Consider the following 21,909-nt stretch of genomic DNA (forward strand, 5'->3'; position numbering starts at 1 on the left):
TCAGCATACAGATTCTCCTTACTTTTCTCTGTACATATCTTATGGTACTGACAAGGAGAATTTGCTTAACAATCAAAAGCTCCTTCAGATATTTTTTTTTTTTTCCCCCTTCAGATATTGATCATTTCCATTATTTTTGTGACGTTAATATTTGATCAGTCACTCTCGGGAGATAAAGAGTTGACACTAAGTAACAGACATGATCAGCAACACCGCCACGGGTTTAAAACTCCTACGAGATGGCAACGATTTCGTTTGAACCTCAAACATTAAGTTTAATTACCAATTGTCTAAAATAGCGAGGCGTTGAGAGCGAGACAAGTTTCCAAAGGAAAGATAACACAGATTTTGGCATAAAAGTTAACGTAACTGTTTAAAATTCATAAAATATTCCGAAAAGGCGAAGTTATTAACCCATGAAAGTCGTGCAAGTTTGGCCAATGACACACTCCTGTCTGCACAACGCACAAAATTTCAATGTATACCTACAATGAGTGGCAAATATCTTGGCACGCTTTACAACTTTTTAAATTTTTTTCTACAACTTTCATCTATCTCCTCCTCTACCCCATTTCAATGTTGCTTGGTGTTAACCAAATGATCACCAACCTAAAGCAACATTGTCTGGGGAGAAAGATAGGACTGTTGAGTAACTTATTTGAAATGAATTACAAGACCTCTGTTTACTATGTTGAGTGGAGGATTGTCCACCAACTAAGGGGAGGCATGCCAAATACTCTTGCCACTCATTGTAGATGGTTATATAGGTTTCACATACACTTGTTTCTCTACCTGAAATAAGTAAAGTAACATGAACAAACCTTCTCCAAAATTCTTGTGTCTTGAATCTTAAGGTCTAACTCGTTGACACCAGGAGTGGAACTGTCAATCTTAGGTAGTGGTCTCCTACAGACAATAATAAAATTATCATTTCCTGTTCTTACTTTCCTAAGGAGTAGAAAATTGAACAGGTGTCTGAGGTGGCCGTGCAGCCTGGATATCAAGATAAAATCAAACGGGTTTACAAGTTGAAAAAGTATTTAAACAAACTAGGGAGACTAGTAAAACCCCCCTACTTTCACGCGTCACGTAATGGTAAATACACTCTCGAAACTCAAGTCCCAAAGTTGGTTTTTCTCAACAGTTAACTGACAACAGTTGTTCAGAATTAGCTTTGAGAACTTGAATTACATTCCTCAACCAAATCATCCACACTATAAATCAATATATTTCGCTGCATATTACACAGTTAGCAGACCTAGCCGTTAAGAAATTCTTTTTTTCGATAAAACTCTCATGAGCTGACTTTGATGTGCTTTCTTAAGATAAAGGGGATCAAAATGATGATGTAAATTTGCCACCGTAAACAGTTTCTAAAGCTAACGTTACAAGACGAAGTTTCGCCTACGCTTCTCTTAGATAGTTAAATATATTATGTAGTGTCTCAGTGTTTGGTAACTTCTTTCAAATTGGACGGTTAAAGTTTCTTATTCATGACCACAGATCGTTCAGATCTGTACGCAGCTGTACTTAAAATGGAACGCCCTGTGTACCTGCAATCATTGATCAGCTGATCTAACAAAGCTATCAAAAGTGAGGCTGTTTCGGCTGTTGGCGCATTTGCTTCCAGACTAAGCTGAACTTTCTCCATGTTCGTTTCCTGTTACAACGACAAAAACAAACGTCAAACCATTATTGGGTCTTTTGGGCCATTCCACCATATAAGGGAAAGATTCACAACAGGTTCACACCGCTTAGGCAGATGATTTCCTAAGGCGCTGAGTACTATAAGTACCATCACATCCGATGTTACACCAATTACACAGTTCGTCCAGTTACCTTGAAAGTTTGCCGATACTCATATCAAATTTACAAGAGAGGAAAAGTAAGAGAAGCGAGTCCTTAATAAAAGCACAGCATCAAACTAATATCCTATTTCCAATGAGCCAACAGTCGTGAGTTTTTCAGTGAAAGCGTTTTTTAAGGCCCACCGAGGCAAAAAATAAAAACTCTAGTCACTGCATAAACGTTTCTTTTAACTTCACTGACATTTTCAGACCAAGATGCGTAGAAACTTTTAATCGTATCCGTCAAATATTTCGGATTTTCTATAAAAATTTCAATTATCTCATGGTCCACCTGTGGTTTCAAAGGTCAATAAAGCCGTAACTTATCACCTAGTAGATATCTGTATTGATATTTATGGCCTTGACTCACCAATCGCTCACACATTCTAGTTAAGATATTCAAGTTGTCCAGTCTGAAGGAAATATCTTCCCAGTGACTATCCACGCACACACAAGGTTTGGTGTCTCCCCATGGAAGGTAATAGTAGTAGCAGCCATCGTAAACAGCGTTGGTGGGTGGAGTAGTGGAAGACGATGGAGGAACTGACTGATCAAGCTTGTTGCCATAATTTCCTAACAAAAAACAGTAATCACGTTTTAATAGCGCGCATTTAGATCGAGTCTTGTGTCACCAAGTAAACGCAACATCCAATAAAAGCAAAGGGAAGCATCACAAAGAGCCAATAAGAACTCACAAGAAAACTGCCTGAAGCGCGGGAAATCGAGAGGGACCTAGTCGCCATTGGTTTCGGTCTTGAAACTGATTGGTCGAGAAACAGCGCAAAATTTTTAGTCCGGAAGACTCGCACCACTCTCCCCACCAACTAGATGCAAAATTAAAACCAATCACGACTTGGCCGCCCGCGTTTTCCCGCGCTTTAGACAGTTCGGTTGGTTTAACTTTGAGTTCTCATTGGCTCTTAAAGGTATTTTCCTTCCTTGTGATTGGTCGTTGTGATACTTTGGTTTTACGGTTCTCAATCGAATAGCACTCTAAAGAGAGGTAAAGCAAACCACCGATCCAATGAAACTCAATTTAAAAATTGCAAAGTGGTGTGAATACCACAAAACTACTTCTAGTGTAAGGCCTAAAAGAAGAATGGAGAGTTTTACTGCATCCTTCGTCTAAAAAAGATTTCTCGACCAACCTATGCTAACTTCAAACTCCAATGGTCCGTCTGTGGATGCTATCATCGTTGCCTCCAGGAAGCAGGCAAACAACTTAAACTTACGCCTGCGTAAGTACGGCTGAAGAGCACAACAAAATAAATAAGTAAACAATATTAACCCCTTACAACCCAACATCAGTGTGCATATTCTCCATACTGTTCTCTCTACATTTCCTAAGGTGCTGACTTGTGCGTGACCTTAATATGAAATTCAAGGGTAATTTTTTTAAGGAGAAATTAGATGCTAGTCACTCTAGGGGGTTAAAGGATCAAAAGCAAAAAACGACAAACGCTGTGATATGTCTTTCCTAGTGTTCAAAAACTAGCTCGAGTCAAGGTGTTCGAGTTACAAGAAAGTTTGGTTTTAATGATCAACTTAAATGATGATGTAAATTGGCCACCGAAAGAATTTCAACGCTGGCTTTTCGAGTGTTAGCCCTTCGTCAAGGCGAAACGTCAGCGTTAGGAAATCTTTACGGTGGCAAGTTTACAATATCAACTCAGTTGATTAAACCAAATCATCTTGTAATACCCTCTACCGGAAATCTGATTTAATTTGAGTTAGCAGCGAGTTAACAGAGTTTTAGTTGGCGGAGTTCTACTGTATTGGCAAGAGTGAAGTATGAGAGGGCAATTTCTCATTGGCGGTCATCGAAACACTTTGTAAGAAATCACACGAAAACGAAAAATTACTTCTCCAAAGGTTTAATTGCTGAAGTACCTGTACTCGAATGATCTCATGACTTTGCAGGTCTTCGGCAACCTCCTTTGATGACGGTCCCAGTTTGGTTTCCAGTTCCACTAACACCCTTCCTCTGTAAGCAACTCCTTCACCCTGAAATAGGATAGTAAAAAAAACGAACATGTAAATAGAGATATGCCACAAAACACGACTAAAAAGTAAATCTTCCTATAATTTGCTTAATTCTGAAAGATATCGTGTTGTAAGTGAAACATCGAAAGTTTCAAATTTCCTTTGGTGGGACAAGTGGAATAACTTTAGAAAAAAAAACATTGGCGCAAGGATGCTTTTACACTATGAAAGAGTACAAAGAGTCAACAAGAACACGCCGGGCCACACCATTGTATATTTAACTCAGTTGTGGGATTTTTGCACAGATTTTTAATTCAAAAAGCATCTTAATGGAATATTCCACTACTTTGGTCATTACATGAGACGTACACAAACCAGAGATGGTGGGCAAAACCAAACTTTTTTTCAGGTCTGAACTATACATGTATTAAATACTTACAATTCCAAGATTCAAGTCATCGTATTCATCAGGCAAGTCGGAGTACTCTCTTGTCGAGCCATAGAAATTAATGTAACAAGGACCAAACAAAGGGAGAAAGCCTGCAGTAGAACAGAATTGTACCAAGGTTTGAGTACTCCTCAACAGAAGTAAGAATTCAAGTCACACGCACATACAAACATAGCAGTATCCTAAACACGGCTTTTATCCAAAAGGGTTCAACGGTTGGTCCTAGGCTAAATGAAACTTGATTTTTTTCCTTTCATAATCTGACACAACCGTATCAGGTTGATTCCAGCCAAGGAGTTTTATCAGTTCTTTACCTTTATCTACTTTTGCGACTCACTGTTTCTTAATAAGAAAGAATCATTAAAGAAAAGTGTTTCCAAAATGACGAAGCCTTGTGTGACATGCAGTTTTTCTGAAGAAAAATCACGTTTCCCGCTGAGATTCAAACACCAGATGGTAATTTATTTTTTCAACTCTAATAACACTTAGGAAGTTCCAATTGAATTTCAAGGGACAGCATTCTTGACAGGAACAAAGTTGTACTCATTATCACAAAATGTAAAAAAAAGGAGATCAGTAACTATACCATCATCGCCTTGTCCAGAAATAGCGGAAATTGGCAAATAAGCTGTTCCAATACAATCATCTGCTGTCAATCGATCCCTGCATGGAACATATATTTTAATTAAAAATTACAGTTGAAATCATGTAAATTAAGATTTAACAAGAGAAGTTTCATAAAGTGAAAATTCGGAATCAAACGTTCTCAAGGCATAAATTTGGACCATTTAAATTTCAATTGGGAGGGAAAGATGATTTATCACACTGAGTCTTTGTGGAGCCTTACCAATCAAATATCTGAAGTTTTAGCCTCTCACACATTGAGGGGAACTGCGATAAAAAAGCAATAAATCCACATGTTCAATATACCAAAATCATCATGGGAATGAAATAAAACTGCATGCATAAAAGTAAATAAATATTTAACGTTTTACACAACTCACCTTGAATTGTACATTGAGTTCTGTGTTGAACTCTGGATGATCTGAATTGTAATGTACTCTTGTCTTTGACTGTTCAGAAAAAAAATTGGCAATAATAAATCATACTGACATTACTTCATGTTCAAGCCTGGATTGAACAAGAACTAAAGGGAGAGATAAGGGGCAGAATATTTCAACTGCTAAATTGTAAAATGTTCTACCATAACAAGTTAATTAAGAAGAGCTTAAGAATATATTGGTCCATCCTGATATTCAACAACAAATGTGAAAAAGTTCACCTTCCTTCCAGCAAAATTGAAGACAAGGTAGGGATCAACCAATTCTTTCTGTTCCTAAATAAGGCAAAAACAAAAAACAATGTGCAACTGATTTAATACTTTATTAGAGTTACAACTGAAGAAATGTAGTGTTAATTGATAGCAAAGGGCATAAGAAAGTGTTGACCTTCAGCTAAGAAGAACAGAGAGATGGACCAATGGGCTAACAGACCAAACACTTAAGCATCTACACAGGGATAACGGACATAAACCAATATTTATTATACTTGATACCCTGACAGAGCATTGGCCAAGTTCAGTTTGTCAGCCAAACTACATGTAGCTACTAAATCCCTTGAGCACTACTCACACTTCCACGACTTGAAAAATTTTGCACCCCTGTATTAATGTGATTAAACCCTTTTCCCATAAGTACAAGTAGGAGATACAGTGGCCTAACAGTTAGCAAGCTGGACTGTTAGTTCAGGGATCCCATCTTTAACCTAGCCAGGTCATTGTATTGTGTTCTTGTGCAAGAAACGTAACTCTAACGGTGCGTTTTCTCAATTAGGAAGTGGAACCTGCATGCTGTCTCACTGTCAACGAAGCCTAACTAATACTGGGAGGTGACCCATACTGGACTTACCCAGAAAATCCAGATAAGGTTCAGTGCCTTGTGAACCATGCACAGACCTACTTTTTACCTTATTTGCACAAGTTTAGTGACTTTATTCTGACATCTTTTGCTCTCCATATCCTTTGTAGCAGTTTATAACATCCTAACCCTCCAAGAGCTTTTTGTGTTAACTATTCAATGGTAATATATATTAGAATCAAAGAATCTACACTGTACCTCGCCAACATGAAGAACTCTCTTTACACCTTCAAAGAATCCAGAATCCACTGCAAAAGACAACATAACAATTTTATTCCAATGACAACTCAGAAGCTTGTTGTAGAGTTCTGAAGACATTTTCCTCTTTATGTGGCTTTAGTTTTTGCAAGTAGCCATCCAATCTTTCAATCAAAACACTTGGTCAAAAGTATCAAAAGGAAGATGCTGCAAAGGTTGCAACAAAGGCAAACAGCATACTTCTAAGCTGCAAGGAGATCACCAATGACAACTAAACTAAGGCCCAACAAAGCAAATTGAGCTAAAGCGCAAGCCTACGACCCTGTCAAAACCTTCCTGGAATATCTAATGTGACATGGGTAAAACCCCTGCAAATTCTTAGTTCTAAGCTGCCTCAAAATGTCACCAAAATATAAATGGCTAGGATATAAAATGAGCCCTGCAGTAAAATTGATAGCACAAGAGGAAGATTTCACATCAACAGTAAAAATATGATTAATTCATGGAAAATCAGTCAGAAAATTTACCACCTATCATTTACCAGATTTCATATAAATGCAAGTGCAATAAAGACAATCACATTTATCTCAAACTGACAATGAAATGCTGGCACTTGTTCAGGGTTCCTTGCATTAGATTGATGCCAAAAAAGTAAACAAATATTTAATTATATTTCTCTATCTTGTGACAATATATATAGTCCAGCAACAAATCATTAACAATATTCATGAAGCAGTACTTACTTTGAGGAATGTCTTCAGCTCTGTATACTTTCAGGGAGAAGACAGCTGGTCGTAACATCACACCAGAGGGCTGCAACAAGTTCCTAAAGGAGACATGCATTCACAATTCATTTTGCAGTAATTTAGAACAGTTTCAGTCTTGGAATTCTTAGGGTAAGAGTTCCTAGGTAAGACAGACAAAAGGTGGTTTATATTCTGCATAAAAAATGGATTGCAAAACACAAATTTTCCACAAATAATAATAACTTAATTAACAGCACTACAACTACTCACGATTCAATATCATCTGTGTCATTCTCTGTTGCACCTTTAGAGGAAGACTGCAAGAAAGAAAAAATACAACTTTTTGTTTAACCCATTAACTTTCAAGAGTGACCAAGATGCAATTTCTATTTATTACACTATCATCAGAATATCAAGTAAACAAGTTATGCAAGTAATGAAAATATTATGAGAAGATTATTAGTTGATCCAAAGCCATATTCTCCAAACTAACATCAGAAGAATTGTAGGACAGATAGTAAGGAAAATCACCAATGAGATCTACTAATGATTTCTTGGTAGTGATATAGTATCTATTTACTCTGTACCATACAATTGCATTGGAGGAACTAAGTATAAAATAGTGCTTACCGGAGCTTCATCACCAGGCCCCAAAACCATGACAGTTACTTTGAGATAACCCTGGTGGGAATGAATGAAAAGAATTGATAGGAATTAAACAATGATGATCAAAGAATAAACAAAGCAAAGAGAAAAGATAGGGGGGTATTAAATGAGCAAGCCTTAAAGAGAGTAAAAGATGAGATGGTAACATAATTATCAACTACTAAAGGGATTTAATATTTAGTGTTATAGAAATTTAACATCATGTATTTCACCTCAACAGACCACACTTTAAACTATTTTAAACCTATTTGAACCATTATTCTGTTTATGAAAATTCCTAGCATTTAACCTTTAAAACTATACATTAGAAATACAAGTTTATGAAAGAAACCAGCCGCAACTTCCATCAGTTCACCACCACGATAACCCACCCTTTTCTCAAGTTCTCCCAACATCCTAAGTGGGTTGTAACACTAGTAATCTGACACAAAGTGCAGCAGTCTATTACTTTTTTTTATAAAGAAAACTTTAAACGTTTCAATTTTCTTTGGGTTTAAAGGTACAGTAAACAATAGGTTTCTGACAAATCAAAATTAAGGTAATACGTAAGTTTCTTTATGGAACAAAATCAACAAATAACAGAAGAATGCATCATAATAATTTCCCTTTAGGTATGTGCATGTTATAATTTTGGTATTAAATTCTAACAAAATTATATTCAAGTTTAATACCTCTGCTTTTTATTATAACAATCATAAATCAACCAGTACTTAACCATCATTATTGTATTGAAATTAATACTTTCAGTACATATAATCAATAAATTTAGTTAAACTCAAATACAATTATATGAAACTAATGATGAATCATTAATATAGAATTTTTAAAAAATGCAATTATGAAACATGTCTTTTAACAAAAAAGTATAATTGTTCTGAGTAAATTCAGTTCAGAAAAGTCACAATTACAAACTACTTCAAATTGAAAATCTTCTTAATCTCTCTTTACATTCTGAACACAAGAAATAAATGTTAACATGAACATTAACCATTACATCTCATTTTAACTGCGAGTGTCAATAAACACAACTGAAAATTTTAACATTCACCTAAAATAATTCACGATTCTTTTTGAGGAAGTTCCAAACTAATAATATCATCTCCTATTTAGGAAACCAGGTCTAAATCAATGCTCAATTAAACCATTTACAAAGGTTAAATTAATCATTACAGTCTACATCAAAATGTCTATCTAGCCAGGTGTGCCAATGAGTTCATCAATTAATATTTGGTTGAATAATTGCAAGTTTAAACCAATCCATTTATCATTATCATTATATTATTTCTTATTTTCTATCAATGATCACTTACCCACAAAACTTTCACAAAAATTGTTGTAACAGCTATTAGTAATGATAAGATGCACATTAAAATGATCAAATGTATTTTATTTAGACAATATACTCTCGCTTTTAATTTTTAGGGCATTCCATACATGTAATTGATATTTATATTCACCACAATTTTTCAGATCAAAAATTTATCTTACTTTGGATTTCCATAACAATTAACATTGAGTAGAACATTCACCCTATTTAACTATTTAATGTAGTATTTTAACTGCACTTTCCAAAAAACTTCTCCTCCTTTGAAACTTTTGTGTATATCAATGAAAATATTTTTACCTTCCATGGTAAATTTGATGAAAATCATGGCACACAAATTTTAAAATGTCTGAAGCACAAAGAATTCCTCAATATAATGGATGCCTATTATTTCAATTCAACAGTTAAAATTAATTCAATTTCTAAAGGTCAATAGGCCTTCTAGTTTAAAATTGACACTAGTTACCTTCAGAATAACATTTTAGCCTTCATTTTTGTCTCAAGTACTAAATATGTTTTATCACTTTTTTATTTTAATTTAAAAAGTCCCCACAAAAATAATTTAAGTTTCAAAAATTTGTAAACAAGATCATTAAAAACATCTTATTCACATAGTTTTTTGCAGATGACTTAATGAAAAAAATAAATTGAAAAGAAGGTAAAAAGGAAATTGTGCTGTATCATGTTGTCATAAACACAAATAGCAGGATATTTACTGCTGGAATTCCACCACTTCTCCGTCCAGATGCCCCACGTGATTTTCCTGTGTCAGGCTGCTCATCATCCTCATCTTCATCCTGACATTTTAAGTAGTCACTTACATAATAAGTGCAAGCATTAAAACTCACTGATACCACCTTACAGTAAAACACCTGATACATGGAAAGCAATATTTAACATATGAAAGCTGTAGGCCAGTTATAAAATACACCATTTTCCTACAGCATACTCTGTTCATTTGCACTTGTAAGCACTTCTGATAAATGGTGCATGTCGTTTCTTTTCAGTAAATTCTAAAAAGCATTCATCATCTTGATTATTTGCCACTTTGTTTGATTAAAGAATTGAATATGCGTGGCAGTTTGTCCCACTTAACAATCATTACATCCTTAAAGTGAGTAAGCTTGATACTTTGCACACTAAATAACTCACAATCTGGAAAGTCAAGTGGAGTCAAAAATTCCCCTTAAGCCTTGTGAGAATCATTATTATGAGTACCCTTGCCTTTAATACATTGACATATAAATCAACACTAGTACACAACAATTTTAGAAACCATACTTATTTGTACATGTTTCATTCACTGAATGATGTATATTATATAATGCATGCAATCAAGATATATCTAAATATTAGATGTTGAAAAAAAAATAAGATAAAGAACTAAAATCTTTTTTAGTTTCTCAAAGCAGAAGCCAACCATGTGCAAAATCTCCAACCCTGCCCACCTCAATTATTGGTATTTTTCTAACTTTGTGTAATTATGCCTTAATATCAATTGATATATACTTTTACGTATCTGTATTGCTATCTTAAATTATTTGCTGATATAAGCACAACTTAAAAACTTCTGCAGAATTCCTACAAACAAATTACTTTGAAGCACTACCATGTATTGTAAGAGGTCAAATTACTTGAATTCTGTTTTCCTTTAACAACATCCTAATCTCCTCAGTAGAATACAGATAAACAAGTATAAACAAGTGAGACAATTTTCATTTGATTAATAGATGTTCATACATTCCATACTATGTGTATTTACCAATACATTAGCATATGTTATTAATCACTACCAGCGTCATGACTATTATAATTTTTCAATCCATGTTTCATTACACAGTCCTACATTTGATTTCCATGAACTACAGGCAGGTCCTGTGGCATGGAATGAGTTTGTATTCTGATCTATATTGTAAAGAGTACAGCAAGTCATGCACAGTCACTGCAACTCGGTCCTTGTGTACCAAACCTTAAGATGATTAATTATTTTCCTCCAATCTACATCTAACACTCAAAATGTCAGACTTCTAATACTCATTAAGTTTGTTGATCTACAACGTACCTTTATCTACTCTTATAGATAACAATAATTAAAAATAGATGTAAGAAAAATTTACCTGCTTACTGAAACAAACAACAATTTCCTAAGAAGCTGAAGAGTAAAAGTTTGCTTTGTATTCAAAATAGCCTTTTACATGTGTCCACAGCTTTCTTTTCTTACCTTAACCCCAGCCATCTTGTCATCAGGATCAGTGAGTAGAACCCATTTCCGTACAACAGCATGGGCTGTGAAAACAAGAATAGTGAAGAATTAATGACAAAAGCAATTTTATTACAAACCACACTTCCCCTGTCTGTTAAGTAAGTTAAAAAGAGGGATTCCCTAATTATGAAAATAAGGGGGTGCATTTCCAACAATGTTAAAAACTTTACCATTGAGCAATTTTCAACTTTGCAATTTCAGTTGACCTTTGAAAGAAATCCTGGATTGTATTGGTTTGCTTCACTGCACTCTGGGAGTGGTCAAGAAATCTTGCATCACCTTTTGCTCAGATGAAAAACTAAAACCAATTGGGACTTGGTCACCAACAATTTAGGCAGTTTGTTAGTTTTTACTCTGAAAGCCTCTGTGTGATATCCATAGACATCCAGGATTAAATAAAACTTTTTTAAGCAATTATACCTTTTGTGCTAACTTGGCACTATGCACCTCATTAGCTATTTACCATTTCATATCTAATTTTTTCTGATTGGCTATGGTTTTGATTTTAAGACATTTCATTATCAAATATTCTATTTCGTATTTAATCAACACTTGTATGATAAGAATAATTGTAATTATCACAATGATAAAATTATTTTTATCAAGATAGGTACTTACACGGCTCATCGTAGAAAAAACCAATGTCACTCTAAAGAAGAGAAAGAAAATTTAGTGCATTCATGGTTTACAAATATTTTTTCATTACCTTCTTAAAAGTGGAAATTAAATTCTAATTCATTTCTCTCCTTTCCTACTGCCTGATTTCAATCATATGAAAAAGTGCAAATTTTCCTTGGAAAAAACTGTTTAAACTCAGAATAACACTTATTCACATTTAACTGCCATGCAGCTAATAATAATTAAAATTAAGTTTCTGTATTGAACCAATCTAGTTTTTAAAATTCGGAACCCTCATGTGGAACACAACTGTGCAAGAATTATGGGAGTCTCGTTTTCAAAAATACAGCAGTTAATCAGCATATTTTACAGTCACCGATATCAGTCTTTTGGAGTACTATATTCTAGATGATCAGAAGACATGATCAACTGTACATGTACATAGTAGGTGCATCATACTGTTCTTTATTGATCTAGAAGTGAAGGCTCAGCCTACCTTAAAGTAACCAATCATGGCATTGGCTCTCAGTTTTCTTGAATTAAAAACCTGTTGAAGTTACAATTACATGAAAAAATTGACATCAAAAAAGGTTATCTCACATTTTAATTATTCTTCAATCACTGATACTTGGATATGACAGCTCTGCCGCTATATCTTATTTTCCAACCTTTTGTAAATTGCTCACCTCAAAGCTGATTATTTCATCAAATAATTCCAATGGTGACATTTGAAAATTGAAGAAAAATGTCTGAGAGAAAACATAAGAGAATAAATTGACTTAATTTAAATTAAATACAATTGCGAAGCACAAGGAGGATTTGTATTATGACAAGTCAAAATTGATCATTCAATTCTTGTTCCTTACATTAGGATACAAAGTGTAAAAGGAAGCTGTAAACATTCATGTTCCAAGTTTTATTGACAACATTATGAACCAAAAACTTGAAACACTAAGTACCTATATGTCAGCTTATTCTAAATACAGCGTGTAATACTAGAGATAAATGAATCTGAGAAAAGTGGTAAAGCTCACCTCATCATAGAAGGGCTTGTTTGTTGAATGTTTAACTTTTGTCTGGCGAGTATGGTTCGCAACTAGAACTCTGACAACAGGACTTATGTTGGAGCCAGACAGCTGGCGACCCTCCATGATTCGTACACGAACCTGAAACAGTTTGACATACGTGTTAAATCTTACTTTTCCTCCTGATACAACTGCCATCAAATACACTCCTCTATCAGCAGAACATCTCAGTAAACAATCCAGACTGAATATTAAACCAGAATGGTTCTGATGGCATTTGTACTTACATACCCAATGTACATGGAAAAATCAATGCTCTAATTTAATTTAAATTTTTTAACCTACAGTGTACATCTTCTCTTATTTTATTTGTCTAGAGTATATCCTTGAGAAATATTCCTCAAGAAATAGATATGTTTCCTATAGCTTCAAAAATTTCTTATACATCAAATTATTTTGAATGTTAATCAGCACTCAATTCTTTATTACACAGAGACCAACCTAATTTTCTGGTATATTGGACCACTATTGATAAAACATTACCACTGACTAATGTCACCATTTGGTGGAAACCTGAATGTGATAATTCTTACTTGAAAGTCTTGAGGTTTGTTGGACAACTTGTGCCTGGCAGTTCTTCTCCTTCTACGCTTTTTCCTGTGAAATGTAAGGAAGCACTATAAATAATTGTTCATAAATAACAATTAATACTGAAATAAGATGCAAGCATGAAAAAAGGTAGAAGCTACCAGTGACATGTTCAGTCACCTACATCATATAGCTAAACAAGTCCTTGCATCAAGTTTCCTGAATTTAATGCTTTCACAATAAAGAAAGAAGTCTGCAGCTGTTTCTCTACTATTTAGATTCTCTTTAGTTTGACTGTTGTGCTGAGATTGTGTTGAAATTCACAAATTACATGCTGATAATAAATTGCTGTGAAGACTTCGGGAGCCAAGGGTTGTGCTATGCAGGTTCAGTTAATGTCTGTAACAACTGCCTTGCCTCTTAAAATTCTATCTCCAAGCTTTCAGTAAAGCACACTGTCACGAGTTACAAGCCTGACTTAAAACTAAAGAATTCACCTTACTGTCTGCCATATAGTTCTTATGATATTAGTTTAGAGAATTTGGTATTGTATCAACTTACAATCCCCTAATTAATATTTTTCTTTATTCTCATCACTTGTCTGCTTGATATTGTATGGATATTGTAAGGAGAAATTCTTTCTTGGTCACTCATGGGAGTTAAAGGGTTGAGTTTATAATTACCTGACTGCATCATTCACCCCCTCAGCACCCCCTCCTTCCACATCATCCATGCCTTCTTCTTCTAATCCAAATTCATCACCTTGTTCTGTACCCAGATCTGTTTCGTCTGTTGGTATGATGTCTCCTTCAACCCCCTTGGCTGGTTTGGGAGGAATATACTCCAAACGCAGAGACAACTTTGCCTGCATAAATAAGAAAGAGAAAAAATTAATTCCACCCACAAAATTGGTAAACTACATCTGTTTATTAATCAAATTTTCTGTACAACATGTCTCAAGAATACAGTCACCATGATGTAAAAGCAATTACATTTGGAGATTACTACTTGAGAATAAAGGTAGAGGAGCAAGTTTTAGGATTGAGCTGTGCACAATAGACGAGGGAGGAAGAGGAGAGCTTATTTCAGTGATCAAAAAATGTTTTTAAAAACCTCACCAAAGAGAGGGGAAATTGCATTAAGTAAATGACTGATAATTAATATCAACTGATTGCAATTGCTGACAGCCTTGACTTTCCAGATATAGATCTTCCAAGAAAATGTAGAGATAGTACAATAGTACATATATTTTTTTGATTTACCATCTCTTGAAAAAAATGCCAAAAGAATCAAAGAAATGATACAAGTGAGTATAAAATCGGTCACCTCCCATAAAATAATTATTTGTTTATCCTGCTGAACAAGTCTATATTGATTGGTAATAATGATTAAGATTTGAAACAATTATTTTTATTGCTGATATATCTGACTGAACTTTTCTCTTCCCTTTCCAGTCCCAATCTCTTGCCTCTTGAGATATCATCCCCTCCCCCTCCCCAAGACCTCATTACAAGTTCTTAACAAAGTGCTTATAATGCAAAACAAACACTCACCTGTGTCATCCTGTTACTACCATCTAGCAGATTGACATCAGCCTGCATGGTATGGCTACTGTCCTTGACAAGGTCTTTCAGGGGGACGGTGGCCGTGCCAAGAAGCCTTACATAAAATAAGTTGTTTAAAGAGAGGTCATGACCGATAAAAATTACCTTTACCTTGAAATCAAACTAGAAACTTAACCAGATTTAGAAGAAGCTAGTCACACCCAAGAACTACCACTTTCCATTCAATATACAAGTACACAGTTAAGTTAAATTTTTAAGAACCCTTTGAATCAAACTTTTGAGATCAAATAAAATATCTCCTTCTTTGTTCTTGAAAAAAGGTATTTCCATTAGGCTCAGAGCTCTATACAGAATGGATTCCCTTGCCCCATAATTCTGCCTGATGAGTTTTTCACATTAGTATTTGGAAATTTCATTGTTGTTTACTTTACCATTTATGTGATTGTTAATAAAATCAAGGGAACCGCTAGTCAGCATTTTGCACACTTAGGGGAATATTGAGAGGGAAGATGTCTTTGTCCTGTTCCACACCTTACATGTTATTGCTGTGCTGATCGACATTCAAGAATTAAATTTGACTTCAGCACAGTAGTAGAACAATGCTCTAGAAAATTCATTTTTGCAAAGGGAATTGATATTGGCCAAACTTCATAACATGGTCATGTGACAGTGGTGTGGTGTGACCTACACTCCCATTAATTAATTTGACAATTCAAAACCACTGCAGTGTTTATGCTACTACCAAGCTCAAATTAATCTTAGTAGAAGCAACATGTTTGGAATAGGCCAAGGACTTGCATAATTATTCTATTATTCCCCCTTAATCAACAGTCCTGATAATTGCTTAACCCTAACTGTCTGCTATACTGTTCTTGTGATGTTAGTTTGGAGAATTTGATATTGGATCAACTCAATCTCCTAACTGATATTTTTCTTTGTTCTCATCACTTGTCTGCTTGATATTGTATAGATTTTGTTAGGGGAAATTCTGTCTTGGTCACTCCTGGGAGTTAAAGGGTTAACTATTAAGCCATTCCAGTGTGGGTGCCACCTGATACCCTTGAGAAACCTTAATTATGGGCTACTTTGAGGTTAACCTTATTACAATAGAGTATTTATTTATCATAACACATGGGTGAAAATTCTTCTATTTCAATCATAAATAATTTTGAAATTTGAACTGGACATGTATATAATGCCCAAGGAACTCACAAATTTCTTAATTCAGATTTCAGAAGTGAATTTTTATCCAAAACACATGCCTTCTATAAAGGTTATTCATATCAATAGGTCATATCAAATAATGCTCTTTTAGATAAGAAAAAAAAGCACATGCTAAAAATTTATCTCAGTGAGAATAGTATAAATAGCAATTGCTGCCAGACAGTTTTAGGTGGTTTTGTACCTCACTAAAGGACCCTTATCCTTACGAAAGTGAAAAAAAAATCAAATATAAATGACAAATCTGATTAAATATTAATTCCAAAATTTTTCCAAGCACCCTGTCAGGTTTAGCCATTAATGACAAATTGAGAGATGTTTGATCTCAATAATTATTTCTGACAGCTCTCCGTCATAGTTTATGCAAACAGATTATTCACATTTCAGGTTTATTTCTTTCAGACTTAAAACGCAAGAATTCACAAAATTCTCCTTCCTTTTTTTTCCGCTAGAATTTATCAGTCGTATTACATGGAAAACTTTTATCAACGTTCTCTTTCTGCGTAATTTACCTTACGAAAAAAATTCCCACTTGTGAAAAGTAGGTTTGAATAAATTATGAGCCGAACAATATCGTCAATATGAGGGCGGTTTAATCGTGGGAACCGCCGTAACGTGATTCTTAAAAATAGCAATCAAGATTAACTGAAAACGTTAAATGTTGCATCGAAAATGTTTTTCCTACCGAAAGTTATTAAAAAATATCACAGCTGCTGCGATAGTTTTTAAAATTATACACAACAGAAAAAAAATTGATTGCCGAGAATAAACAAAACTTTAAAATATGCTAATTTGTCTCTACATATGACGGAAAGCGAAAACGCCAATCACCTGGGAGATAAAAAAGAAAGAAGGCAAAAAACTAAAGCGACTGATTAAGTCTACAGTGCATCGAAAAATAAATCATAAAGATTTAATTTCTTTGTACCGACGCGAAATACCGTCCATCGTGTCCAAATTACCTCAATCCCCGTGACATTTTTTTAAAACTTCGAAAGGCTTCTGTTCGACACGAAACTTATAAATGTATTCGATATTTTTTATTCGATTTACACCTTGTCTCGATCGCGGCGAATGCTCGCAGATAGAAATTGCGACTAACGCTTCGCTGTTTTTAAACCAAAGACTACCGAACAGCATGCCATCAATAAAACTCCTGAAGACTCATTACAAAGTCTATGTAAGCCATGGCACTGATCCAACGAAAATGATAATTCGATCGACTTAAAAGTTGACGCAATACTCCCTCCAAACCGCGGGTTTTTCCGCGAAACGATCTTCTATAAATAGAAACAGTGATAGACTGCTTCGCTGATTTCTAGGTTTCTTGTGGTAGAGATAGCCTTGAAGCTCGATTATTTCGGCAAAATAAAAGAAAAACAACGAGATCCAAGTGATAAATAGGCGAAACTTCAAAATCGTGAAAAACGATTTTAACACATATTTATTTTAACTCGTGAAAATTCTGAGTATCAGACTCCGTTTGTTCTCGGAACTTCCTGTGATATTAAAAATCGCCTCAATTTTAACCAGTTAATACGAAGTCTTGATCTCAATCAAAATGGTTGACTGGGAATAAGTAATATATGCCGTAGAAATAAAGAAGTTGGTAAACTTCCTGTCATAACTTTAAAAGATAGGCTTGATAAAAATTGACTACAAAAGCTCAGGTTAACCGCAAAGGCAGAAAAATATCAGGTTAGAAAACTAAAATATGTGATTCGACGCGATAAAATAGAGTTACAAAATTTCTTACAAAGAAAAGAAAACTCTGTAAGAAAATATCACCAGGAAATAACGCCAGGATAATATTAATAATAAACACTAACCGATTTCTTCCGATGCGTTCCCAATCCTTGACATGAACGATCAAATTTTCCTCTACAGAAAGTGGCTGAGTGCCTAAATCCCATTCAAATTTCTGTTAAACACAAAAGAAACAAAATATTAAAAATTTAAAATGAAAATTGCGCTCTAAATTTATTTTATCCACAGTAAAAATTCGTGCGGCCATTAATAACACATTAGCGGTTCTCCCGTCCTTAGGTCGTCAAAAAGTAACCAGTGCTACCTCGTTCCACACTGGGTTCAGCTCATCTTTAATCACTTCTGTCTTTTTCTTTACCCCTGAAAATTAACCAAAAAATTGGCTTAACTTCTTGTTAAAATGCGTCAATGCAATGTAAAACAACTTACAAAAGCGAATCGCCCCACCTCAAGCAAAATGTTAAAATAACACTGACTGTTAATACACAACTCAAAAATACGGAAAGTACAAACCTTGGAAAGTAAGAACGACATAAGGGTCGCTCTTTCCAATGGTCTCTACATTGGGCAAATTAACAGCACTGCTTACGGCAACCCGAAGCATTTTGGCTAGCTTAAGTGTTCAGATTTTGACTTTTTGAGCTTCATTCATTCATATTTCATTCAACCGCGGCCATCATGCAAAACATGTTGCCCTGAGATGAGATACAGCGCTTCATGCATGATGGGATAACAATAGAAATGCATAACTTATCATAAATTATTCATACATATCTATTGAAGAAAAAACATCAAATAAAGATAATCAAATCTTTTGTTTTGAGTGGTCGCTTTGTAAGATTATTGAACGGCAAACAAAGAAGTCAACAGAGCAGATAAATAGCTTTCTGGAATTGGTGAGGTGGAGGACACAGAGAGTTTCTGAACTTCGAAGGATACTGAACTTATTGTGTAAACATTCTGATTTCGACCTTATTTGAAAGTATTTTGGGCAGTTCTTTGCCCTTATGATTAAACACGGGTCCGTTTACGAAGAAATTCCCCCGAAATTAACACGCCCAAGAAAATTCTTGAAGTTTTGAGAAGAATTTTTGCACCGAATAAAACAAAAGCAAAGGATTAATCTAACGCGATTAATGTTCGAGTAAAACAGAACACTCCCCAGAGAGTTCATGATTTGCAAGGAAATCTCTTGTTTAAAGCAAACTTGTCGTCCTTGCCCTCAACAAATAATCCCTTCTTCATAGGGAGCAAATGTAATCCATGATTCTGATCCTTGCAAAAACAAAAAAACTAAAATAATGAATCGGTTTACTTGTTCGAATGTTATCACGTTTACCTTGAAATTCCAAACTGGCGTACGGGTCACTTTTTCCTTTGCCTTTCTTGTCGACGGCAGGCAAGTTGGTTGCCTTTATCTCCCTCAATATTAGGAAAGGCATTTTATCTTCTTTGGGATTAACCTAAAGAGTTTTTCTTACATTCAGAACTAGCTTCACTGCCGAAGAAGATTGCCAGCCGTTTGGACCAACACCCGGAAAATTGAAGTGTGATACTTGTTGAACCTCGGCCGTCACGGAGTATCGTCTTTCTGACACATTCTTGCGAGAGAACTCAACGCCTCGAAAGTTGATGAACCGTGACTATTAAGCATGTTACACGTTACGTGTTCTCTCAAGAATAATCTTCAAATGATTGTAAAACCCTGCAAAAATTTCTAGTGAGAACAATATCCTCGTTAACTCTCTCTTCATACAGAGGCAAAACAAAGACTCTTGTGGCCCTGTTTACGTTTGTTTTCTAACAGATTCTGGACTAATTTGAGCTCATTTCCGCTCAGCAGGATTTCATACGAGAAGAAACACCGTCACACAATCTCCCAACCTTCGATCTCAGACTACCTAAGACAGGGAGGATCGGGGAGATACGAGACCCATAGGAAAAATAGAACGAGAGAGAGTGGGAGAGAGAAAATTTCAGTACTCCTCTTCCATCTGTCTTTCACTTCGGGTTACGTCTCTCGTCCACCAATCGACATTTATATCTACATTACGGGATTTGCAGTTATCATATAAATGGTAGCTGGTGCAAATGATAAGTGAAGCCATGTTAAAATCCTTTTCAGCACTGACGTTTCACTGATCGCGCTCCGTTAAGTATTCCTGATTAAAGATCCATTCCTTTTTATAGGAAGAAGGGGTTTTGATTACGCATATGTAATAATTATATAAAAGCTGACAACGACGACGGTACGTGCAGCGTAGGCAGGAACGTCTGGCGTAGGGAAGTTATCAGATCTCTTGGTAGATATCCTACTCAGGCTCCTACCCACCCCCGCTTCTGAATTAACGCCTGTAAAAGACCTCTGTATATTTAAATCTTCCACAAAGCTGTTCTCCTTCTTCCTTATTCCATTTTTTTTTTTCATAACTTTTCAATGTCATAAGTTATTATCAATGTGCAGTAATTTTCGAGTCCCATGGCCATTTTAGATTGTCATTAGCTATCTACGGGATAAAAAAAAACTGTAACTTTTATCTTAAGAATAAAAAAATAAAAATTGTTGTAGTCTTTATGTATATGTAGTCATACCCTCCCCCACAAGTAGAAACGTTATACAGCCACACGAAGGCTAAGATTGTTGTTGTTGTTGTCGTAGAATGTATAACAGATGGAAAGGGGGGAATTATACCTTCTTTCCGAATTTCTTTCTTGGAGTTTTGATGGAAAAGATGCTCTCATAAAAGGCAGCAATTATTTTCGTTTTCTGAAAGGAGGGTTTTTTTTTCTTTGCTATGAGAGACAATATCTTAAAAAAGGATTTTAGACCCAAAAGGTATCAGATCTTGTTGGTAAGTTTATTATTGGTAGATCTTAACAGCTAAATTTTATATGGATAAAAACTAATCAATTGTTTTCGTTAAAACGGTTCTAAAACATATGTCTAGCCTTTGACGCGGCGAATCTATTTATCGAGATAAAACAATACCCCTCGTATACTTTGCAGGGCTCTCAAAACTTTTATTGGCAAAAGTTAAGAAAACTTGACCAAAACTAAACCTTGACTGGCGTATTTGAGGCTCTCCAATCATTTCCCACACTCCCAAAGGCATCAAATAACAGGCAGTAATGGTTTCTACAACTGCAAAAAAATCCCGTAAAAAGTTTTCTTGATCGGAACGGAAGTTTTCGACTTGATGTCGACTTAGACAAAATTCTGAAATTCAGACAAGGTGCTCGCAAGGAGTGCTGCTGGGCGATGGGACTAGACTAGACAGTGCACGCAATGTTGTTATTGTTATTGTGGAATATACAATCTCAAGTGACATATTTACAAGACACAAACAAGAGAAATAATGGAACTATTATTTTCTCTTGGACACCAACTTTTCCTTAATCTTGATAGAACAACACCCCTTAATAATGAAGCCAACGACAATTATGAAGACGTTGTGTATTATGAACTAACTCACACTAGTGTTCCATCTCTATCAGTCGTTTTCTTCTAAGATCAAGACAACTAAACTTTCTCGTACTTAGCGAGCAACGAGGACTCGCAATCGTGCGACCACCTCTCTAATAGAAATTTCTTTCTCGGCCTCTGGTTTAAAATTCACGATGGCAGCCAAATCAGTTATTTGCGAAGAAATACTAAGCGTCGCCTCGCCAAAAATACGTTTGCGCTGCAGGCTATTCGTGGTCTTTGGAGTAGGGGTGGATAGGGGTATACAATT

General features: G+C 35.2%; 1 protein-coding gene across 4 annotated transcripts in view; it reads right to left on the reverse strand.

Moving 5' to 3' along the window:
* The window catches only part of LOC113683708 (myoferlin), a 42,721-nt gene extending 22,713 nt beyond the window's left edge, over positions 1–20,008 (reverse strand). Inside the window, exons 1-26 of one of the 4 annotated variants that reach the window (XM_089197331.1) lie at positions 19,515–20,008; positions 18,480–18,535; positions 18,238–18,329; positions 15,176–15,281; positions 14,306–14,487; positions 13,628–13,691; positions 13,044–13,175; positions 12,696–12,758; positions 12,506–12,556; positions 12,010–12,040; positions 11,350–11,414; positions 9,845–9,925; positions 7,769–7,819; positions 7,409–7,455; positions 7,136–7,218; positions 6,393–6,442; positions 5,561–5,614; positions 5,283–5,351; positions 5,126–5,169; positions 4,865–4,941; positions 4,270–4,370; positions 3,738–3,851; positions 2,996–3,095; positions 2,218–2,420; positions 1,554–1,660; positions 822–906 (exon numbers count right to left, since the gene is read on the reverse strand). In XM_089197331.1, the coding sequence (XP_089053457.1) occupies positions 822–906; positions 1,554–1,660; positions 2,218–2,420; positions 2,996–3,095; positions 3,738–3,851; positions 4,270–4,370; positions 4,865–4,941; positions 5,126–5,169; positions 5,283–5,351; positions 5,561–5,614; positions 6,393–6,442; positions 7,136–7,218; positions 7,409–7,455; positions 7,769–7,819; positions 9,845–9,925; positions 11,350–11,414; positions 12,010–12,040; positions 12,506–12,556; positions 12,696–12,758; positions 13,044–13,175; positions 13,628–13,691; positions 14,306–14,487; positions 15,176–15,281; positions 18,238–18,329; positions 18,480–18,535; positions 19,515–19,617 (2,211 nt within the window). In that variant the 5' untranslated portion in view covers positions 19,618–20,008. Of the gene's footprint in view, positions 1–821; positions 907–1,553; positions 1,661–2,217; positions 2,421–2,995; positions 3,096–3,737; positions 3,852–4,269; positions 4,371–4,864; positions 4,942–5,125; positions 5,170–5,282; positions 5,352–5,560; positions 5,615–6,392; positions 6,443–7,135; positions 7,219–7,408; positions 7,456–7,768; positions 7,820–9,844; positions 9,926–11,349; positions 11,415–12,009; positions 12,041–12,505; positions 12,557–12,695; positions 12,759–13,043; positions 13,176–13,627; positions 13,692–14,305; positions 14,488–15,175; positions 15,282–18,237; positions 18,330–18,479; positions 18,536–18,688; positions 18,888–19,514 lie in introns of those variants that run through there. The other 3 variants (XM_089197332.1, XM_089197333.1, XM_089197334.1) reach the window with 3 other exon arrangements.
* Between the last annotated feature and the right edge of the window lie 1,901 nt (positions 20,009–21,909).

This window comes from Pocillopora damicornis, chromosome 2 (assembly GCF_964200805.1).
Source record: "Pocillopora damicornis chromosome 2, jaPocDami1.2, whole genome shotgun sequence".
Lineage (NCBI taxonomy): Eukaryota > Metazoa > Cnidaria > Anthozoa > Scleractinia > Pocilloporidae > Pocillopora > Pocillopora damicornis.